Raw genomic sequence first — 8,659 nt, 5'->3', positions numbered from 1 at the left:
AGGACCTCTGGAAGAGCAGTCAGTGCGCTCTTAACCACTGAGCCATCTCTCCAACCCTGTCTCTGACTCTTAAGTGCTAGAATTACATTTATTTGTAACCACACCCTTTTGGAATATTTTTAATTATGGTTTTCTCATAGAGAGCTCATCTATTTGATATACCATTACTTATTAGTGCTATGTAGCTTTGAATGGCCAAACCATCTTTAAGTACCCAAAACTGACTTTTAGGCAAACAAAACATTAAAAAAATATTTTCCTTTTCCTAATTTTAATAGAAAATCCAGCATCAGAAGTAGAAAATAAACACAATTTCCCATGATGCAGCTACCACACAGCCAAGACACCTGGAAGTATCCAACTTTGTGGAAGCCCTGACGAAAGTTACACTGTATTTCTTCTTGTTGTAGCTAGTTATTTTTTTTCTTCCCAATTTTCTTGCAAAGAGAGAGTAAAAAGTGGGATGTTACTTTTTAGTGTGTTATTCTATTAAAATATGCCCCCAAATCGAAAACCCTTTTTATTTATATTCTAAATAATTTATATTTTCCTGAATTAAAAAAATCGCATTACATGTAGAGAGAGAGAGTATGGGTTGACTGTAAGCTTGGTTAACCACAGCACACCAGGTAGGAATAACACGCAGCAGACAGGAGGCAGGGTTCCTGCTCCCCATTCCTGCATCCTGAGCACTGCAAGTTCAGAGGACCACGGTTCTCCCAGTAGGCAGATTGGAGATAGGTCAAGGCAGACTTGCCCTGCTGGTGCAAGTGGGGCTGGACTCACTAAAGGGCAAGGCTGATCTGGCTTAAGAGTTCCCTCTCTGTTCTCTTCCAGGGAAAGTACTCCTCCTATCTGTTCTGGCATGGTATGGGTCCATGGCCAGTGTCCATGTCCCCAGAGAATGCCAGGTGACACAAAAACTCATGACAGCTAGCTGGGACCTCAAGGAGCTCCAGAAAGCACAGAGGTCCAAATGATTTTGAGTTCCTTGCCAGTCCCTAAATGTAAACAGGCCTGGAAAGGCTGGAGAGTTACATTCTGGAGGAAGTTCTCAGGATTCTGCCTGAGAGCAGTCACAGCAAGGGAGGAGGCAGGAGTAGAGAAAAACCAAAAACAGGTGTGGTCACCCACCTGCCTCAGGTGAGCTTTAGTGAGTGTGGGCGGTGATGGTGATGGTGGGGGTAGGGAGTGGGAGCAGCGATCAAGTAAGGCAAACCCAAAGCTGCCCAGGGTTTCCTAAGTGCCAGCCTCTCTGTGGTCTGGGGACAGTGAGGTTCAGTAACAGGAGCACTAATGATGCCAGGAGCACAGTGACAGGGGAGGGAGCTGGTGTCCTCGGAGATCTCCCTCTGCGGAGACAGCTCTTCCCAGCCTCTTTCTATGCAGCCTAAGGATGAGAGTCCCCTCAATGTGCAATCTCATGAGGGTGGAAGGCAGCCACCTGTCCTCATGCTGCACCCCCACCCCATTTCCTAGCTGCCCTGAAACAGGTGGGCCAGAGATAGGGGCCAGTTACGGAAGGGCGCTCTGGATGCTCTTGTAGCCCAGTTTCCTCACATCCTCTCACCAGCTGCCAGACATCTCTCTGGAGACTGGAGACCTCCAGGCTTCTTTAGGAACCTATCACCCCTTTAAGAAGGCTCTCTGGGGTGCTCTGTCAGAGAGCCCAGAGCTGGATCTGTAGGCAGAGAAACAGCTTAAGAAGAGGGTATATTCCCCAGGTTGATGCGTACACAGCAAGCTGAACCTGCCTCATCCAATCCACACAGGAGCCCCGCCATTTCCTATGCAGCACCTGTGGGGCTCCCAGGAAGGACTGATTCAGGACCTTAGCTCAATGTTGGAACAGAGCACCTGACCAGTCTCGAGCCTTCCTTCAAACTTCAGTCCCATCCCGGCTGTAGATGAGGTGCCCCATCCTAAAGCCTGTAGCCCCTGTCTGATGGCCCGGAGCGAAGCCTGGCGCGGTGTTAGGAATCTGAGGGCTGTGGGCAGCCGCGGTTGGTGGTGGCCTTCGCAAAGAAAAGTCATGGGCCAGACCATCAGGGAGGGTGCCAAAGCCGCCGGCCAGGGCTCCCATGGCCATGGAGAAGCCTGAGAGGCAAGCAGCGGAGGCCTCAGGTGCAGGCGGGGATGATGAGGTCTGTGGGTCCTGGGGAGCGGAGCCACGGGGCTCCAGTGCAGTTCCCTCTGGGCTGCTGGCTCTGAGCACAGCGGCCTCGGCCTCGCTAGTCTCTCCTCTCCGTCTCCTCTTCCTTCGGAAGTTCCCATTGTCAAACATCTTCTCGCAGTTTGGGTCCAGCGTCCAATAGTTGCCTTTTCCTGCAGAGGAAGGCAGTTAGTTCAGAAAGCCCCGTATTGATTCCACTGGTCCCTGCAAAGGGTCCTGAGCCCTCCTTCTCCCAGACCTTGAGGGTTCCCTGTGTTGGGAATAGGCCTCCACAGTCAGACTGCAAGAATCTGGGTGCACCAGAAAGATCCAAGCATGGGCTATTGAGGGAATATCCAAGTACATCTAGTTGGAAACTGGAGAGACTGCCCAAGAGAAGGGCTCAGACAGTAGAATGGAGCTAACCACATCTGGCCTTTGTGTAGGGTCCAACGCTTTCCAGAGGCACATCACTCCTTATCCTGCCCAGATTTTTAAAAGGTGGGCTCCATTTCTTTCATTTTACAGGGAAGTGTATGGAGGCGCAGAGACCTTAAACTCCCAAAGCCTTTCACTCAGTTGGCTAGCTTTCTAAGGAGGTCTCAAGCAGATAAGCAAAGAGCCCTGGGGCATAGAACTGGGAACTAAGACCTGAGGACACTGCAGCCATCTAGGAAACGGTCCTTGCCTAAAATGTTTCTCCTTCCCATATCACCCCACCGGAGCTCTCTCGTTTGCATCAATGGGCTCCCTCAGGGTCGCTTCTATCCCAGCCGCCCCACCAGATGCGAGGGTCCAGGATACTGGACCAGGCGCATGTGCTGCTGTTTACCTGGGTCGTTCTCATCTCGGGGCACCTTCTTGAAGCAATCATTGAGCGACAGGTTGTGGCGGATGGAGTTCTGCCAGCCCGCCTTGCTGCGCTTGTAGAAGGGGAAGTTACCGGCCACATACTGGTAGATCTGGCTGAGCGTCAACCTGCGTAGCGGCGCGCTTTGGATGGCCATGGCGATCAGTGCTGAGTAGGAGTAGGGCGGTCTTACCAGCCTCAGCAGCTCCTGCTGTCCGGACAGGCTCAGCCACGCGAGATCGGCACCTGCCAGACCGCCTGAAGTGCCGAGAAGCGAACCCGGGACGGCGAGAGTCGCTGCAGCGTAGGATGGAGCCGGTCCTGGTCCTGTCGCGTAGGGCGCCGGGCTGAGCGGGGCCGAGTTCACCCACAGGCGCCGGCCAGAGCTCAGATCCGCTCGGCCGTAGCTCGGGGGATGAGCGATGGCCCGGGTCAGGCCGTGCGGAACCGAGCAGGAGCCCAGGCCATCGCAGAACCCAGCCATGTCCAGCTCTTCCCCGGCCTGGGCCGGTGCAGGTGGCTCGGCGCTGAAGCTCATGGGCGCTCCATTCACCCTGCCCTCACACTCCCTGACCTGGGCCCTTTAAATGCCATTGGGGAGGAGGGAGCACTGGGGTGAGAGTATCCAAGGTGGCGAGTCTCCTCCCTTGTCACCTTGGAGGAGTGAAGTCCATGTCCCCACCCTCAGGTCAGTTTTCAGCCCCGCCCTGGGACAGCCAGACAAGCAGTCCTGGAACTCTCCAAGGGTACTTAGGTCTCTCTGTTAGGTCGTGGCCTGCAGTGTTCTGAGAACAAGGACTCAACATCTTCTCAGATCCCAGCTCCTAAGGCTACGCTACAGAGCTCTGCTCTCTGCATTGACCCCTTTGCACTTCTCAGACCCCAGATTGAGAGCAATTGTCATGGGCATAAAATCCTAATGAGGCCCTTGGGTGTAACGGACAGAGTCTCAAGAGGAAGTGCAGAAAGAGAGTTGTCGGGATTTCTGGTGAGTTTCACTAGAAATCTCAGAAATCCTGCCCAAGGAAGCTTGATTTTCAGATGCTGGAAGAGTCTGGGCCCTTGCTTGACCTGTTTGTCATGTAGCCTGGGGCACCTAGCGCAAGCAGCAGCCGTGAAGGCCTTCCTGGGTATCCCCAGAAGCTGCGGGCTTTCCTTCCTATCAGGCACTGGGCTTCTCTCCTGCTCCATGTCCTGGTTAATCAGCACACTCAGTTTCCCAGATGCCCTTGCCTTAGGCACCGTGGGGGCTTAGCAACAAATAAGGTTACAGCTGTGGCACAGAGGGTCAGTTCTGACCGGGGTGTCTCAGAATTGTTCACTGAGGCCAACTGACTGGAGAGAGAAAATTTCTGGCATAGGAGAAATAAGGGGGTGGGACAGGGTGGGTACCATAATGGGTCCCCCTCCAAATTATTGTCTCCAGTGTGAGAGACTAAATTACTAAGTTGCTCAGCAACTTAATATGTTGGTTAATAAAAGAAAAAGTCCAATCTGGCCTGGCTTTTGGCTGAGGAGGTGCCTGCTGTCTGGGCCAGTGGTCTGGCCTGGCCTTGGAATGAAAGAATTCTGTGCTGTAATGATACACAGACATTGTGTGACACAATCAGTTAATGAGGCAGTATGACAAGGGCAGGAGGAAGTGAGACTCCATCTAGCTCAAATTTGACCTCTGTACTCTGTAGCCTTAGGAAGAGGTTGGTTAAGTAAAGGCAGTAGCCAGCCAGTGACAACAACAGTCAGGAATGGACTCATGTGGGCTCTCTAGCCAGATGATGGCCCTGCCTCCCTTCCCCAGAGGGCTGGTTGGGGGAGCAAGTACCCTTGGATATCACTGATATCCCCCCCAAACACACACACACACACACACACACACACACACACACACACACAGAGAGAGAGAGAGAGAGACAGAGACAGAGACAGAGACATACAAAGACAGAGATGACAGAGACAGAGAAAAATAGAGAGACAGAGATGACAGAGTCAGAGACAGACAGAGAGACAGAGGCAGAGACCCAATGACGGGAAGCTCTCTGAGTTTCTCCTCCCTCCCTGGCTTCTCAAGAGGTGTTATCTGTTGTATTTTCCTAAACAGCACCCAAAGCTACCAGCCTCTCTCTAATGAGCCATTTCCAAGGTGTGCTCAAAAATTACAAAAATGTTCTCTGTGGGCTTAAAGTAACCACTTTTTGAGGGGAGTTTCTTTCCATCAGCAAATGTGGTGGTGTTCCTCATAGTCCTAGTAAAGGGGCACTCACTCCCCACCTTACCTGGTCACCCTTTTCTCCACCTGCTGGAATCTTGCTGTAGATGAGGAAGCATCTTTTGACAGCCCTATCGTCACAAGACCGAGTATCACAGAGGCTACGGCTCTGCCTCAGCCACATGATCCCTGAGACAGTCCACTGTGAGAGCCACAGCCAGACAGTGGGGTCATATGAATCTATTATTAAGAATCCTGCCTTCTCTGGCTTCTCTGTTGTGAGGTGTCTGTCAGGAACATGGCTGTTCTGTAAGGAGGTTTCGGTGATCCAAGGTGTTAAATGGAGTAGACATTTGCCTTGCACTGCGATGTGAGAGGGAGGTTTTATTTTATCCACAGTTGGCTATGATATTGGTAAAAAGCTGCAGTCATCCAGACAACATGTCACAGCATAAAGACAGGTAAATAAACCAATGGAGTGGAATAGAGAGCTGAGCTGAGCTCACCAGGTATCTACAGCCAGCTGACTTTCCACAAAGAATCTAAGAGGGCACATCAGAAAAAAGGACATGTTTCCAAAAAACATTGCTGGGAAAAACTCACACCTACATGCAGAAGGAAGCTTGACTCTCATCTGTCAAAAGTTGACTTTAAAATGATTGAAGGTTAAAACGTGAGACCTGGAACAATGAAACTATAGACAAAAACACACCATCCTCCAGGAAAGCGCCCACCCTTCTAAAAAAACAAAAACAAAAACAAAACAAACAAAAACAAAAAAAACTGATCCTTAAACCATAGGAAACAAAAGCAAAGAAAGGCCAACAGGATTGTGTTTAACTGAAAAGCTTCGGCACAGTGATGTCATGAGCTGCTGAACAGAAGACAGCGTTTGAGAGCTGTGCATCTGAAGGGGTGGGGGAGTGGTGGTGATAAACATCCAGAATAGACAAGGAACTCCAAACTCAACAGCAAGGAAGAATAACCCGGTCCAAAACAGATAATAAACTCAAATGCCTAAATTCTTCCTTCAAAAGAGAGCACACAAACAGACAAGAGGTATATGAAAAGATACCCAACATTATCAGCCACCAGAGTGATGCAAATCAAGACAAGGCAACGCAGTATCAACAAACAAAAGGGAGAATAGTTGTCATCAAAAGGGAAAAAGATAACCAGTGTGGTGAGGAAGTAGATAACAGGGAACCCTTGAACACTTTTGGCAAAGTGTACATTAATGTAGCTGTTGTGGAGGACAGTCTGGGGGAATCCTCAAAAAAAAAAAAAAAAAAAAAAAGGAGAACTGTGTATGGTCCAGCCATCTTCCCAGTATGTGTTCAAAAGAAGCAAAGTCAGAACCTGAGAAGTCGCCGCCACACCCACAGTTATTGTGGCTCTATTCACAATAGCCAAGAGACAAAACCAGTGCAAGTGTCCAACCACAAACAAGATGTGGTATGTACACACAATGGGACACTCTAAAGGCATAAACGAAGGAACTCATGCCATTTCAATAGTATTCAATAGCGAGTTTCAAGAGCCTTCTCTTGCAATGCAAATGAATAAAGGACAGCCAGTCTCTTTCCAGGTTCCTGTCTTTGCAGTTTCTTTCTGTTGAAGTTTTAACTCTTGAACATTGTGGGCTCTAGGACCTCCAAGATTAAGTGAACCTTCCTGCAATTTCCCTGTAAAAATCATTACAATTTGTGCTGTATTTCTATCCTCCTTCTCTGATGCCCAAGCCTGATGCCTGTCTTCACAGTAATAGCTTTCGGAGCTTTCAGCAAGCTGGACCCCAGTGACTCTCAGTGGATGGAGAACAGTCATTTTTGGGAAAATGCTTTAACACCTGAATCATCTTTGAGGAACCCTGATGAGAATTTTTCGAAGAGAAAAATATATCTAAGAGAGAACTCAGAGGGCTGAGAGCATGCCCTGCTGAGTCTCAGGGCAGGACAACAGCCCTGGGCCCCTTTTCAAGCTCTTACCCTTTTGAAGCGATCCACTACCTACCTTGTGGACACTACCTACCTTCCAGACATCCCCCACCAAACACAAGCCCCAACTATAGGTAAGCCCACACCTGCAGCTGTGCCTACACCTGCAGCTGCACCTACATCTGTAACAGCACCCACACCTGCAGATGTACCCACATCTGCAGCTGCACCCACATCTGCAGCTGCACCCACACCTGCAGTTGTACACACACTTGCAGCTGCACTCACACCTGCAGCTGCACCCACACCTGTTGCTGCTGTTACCACCCCTTTCACCCGCCAAGCCTCTCCCGTGGGCAGCAGTGATGTGCAACATAGAGGCACTGAGGTGTGGCTCTGTGGCCAGTATCCACACTTAGGCTTCTCAGCCACTAGGGATGCAGCTGGAGGAACTCAATCACTGCAGACATGTCTTTGGAGAGGGGGTGCCTTGATTTGTCTTTGTCTCCTGTCCACTCTGAGGTGAAGAGTCTTTTTTCCGCTCCACTCCTACCACCATTCTGTACGACGTTATGCCTGAGCTTCTGGAGCCAAAGATGGGTTGAAGCCCCTGAAACTGTGAACCAAGACAAGTCTTTCCCTTTCTAAGTTGCTCTCTTAGGTTTTGAGATACAAAAAGTAATATGTTTAGTTAAACACTTGGCTGTTCATACACGTTAAACTCTAATCCAAGTATGCTATCTATCTATCTATCTATCTATCTATCTATCTATCTATCTATCTATCTATCTATCTATCTTTTATCTATCACTAGGGACTGAACTCAGGACCTTTCATGTGCTAGGCAGGCACTCTGGCCTGACCACATACATTCTTGATATAAAACTGAAGAATGATTTTGCCTTGGTCTGCTTTTTTTCTCAATATTCTTTTACTAGGGAAACATGGGCCAGGATTTAAGTATAGAACATTTCACTAATTTCCAGACTTGTTTTGCTTTTGTGTATTTTAACTTTTAGTCTAAAAAAAAGTTCCAAACATAAGATTAAAACTCAAAAGTACTGCTAATTATTTTTGGTTTTATTCTGTAGCAATCAGTGCCCATCAAAAACAAAACAAACAAAATGACCTTGTCCTACATAGTCCCAACCTTACCATCACGGCTAGCAAGTTAACAGCAATCCCTTAATGTTATATAAAGCAGCAAATATTTAAAATTCTCAGATTATCCCTAAATTAATTTTTGACCTTTATGTTTCCAGATCAGAATGCAGTGTGTGCATAGTTTTATGTACACTGCTCCAGATTTTGACCCATGCCTTAAGTTCTAGAACAGTCCCTGCCTCCCACTCCCAGCATTTTATATAAATTTATATAAATTCTGGGGTAAGTGCTGTACACTGAGTGTGGAAAGAGGCCAACATATGAGCCTATCTGGGTGCTTCTTCTCCTTGTAACACTTCATGTATTGCTGAGTCTCCAGCATCCCACAAATGCTGGAAGCCCGGGCTGAC

At 48.7% G+C, this 8,659-nt stretch overlaps 1 protein-coding gene across 1 annotated transcript; it reads right to left on the bottom strand.

Annotated features, from left to right (window-relative positions):
- Nucleotides 1–252: 252 nt before the first annotated feature.
- Foxi2 (forkhead box I2) lies at nucleotides 253–3,612 on the bottom strand. The gene is made up of 2 exons (XM_021168986.1): nucleotides 2,985–3,612; nucleotides 253–2,325 (listed from the first exon to the last, which is right to left on the bottom strand). Exons 1-2 carry the CDS (start codon nucleotides 3,538–3,540, stop codon nucleotides 1,880–1,882), a joined length of 1,002 nt encoding a protein of 333 aa, XP_021024645.1. The 5' UTR covers nucleotides 3,541–3,612; the 3' UTR covers nucleotides 253–1,879.
- Between the last annotated feature and the right edge of the window lie 5,047 nt (nucleotides 3,613–8,659).

This window comes from Mus caroli, chromosome 7 (genome assembly GCF_900094665.2).
Source record: "Mus caroli chromosome 7, CAROLI_EIJ_v1.1, whole genome shotgun sequence".
NCBI lineage: Eukaryota > Metazoa > Chordata > Mammalia > Rodentia > Muridae > Mus > Mus caroli.
Note: the sequence above shows the minus strand (reverse complement) of the source record. Positions and strands in the feature narration are given on the sequence as shown.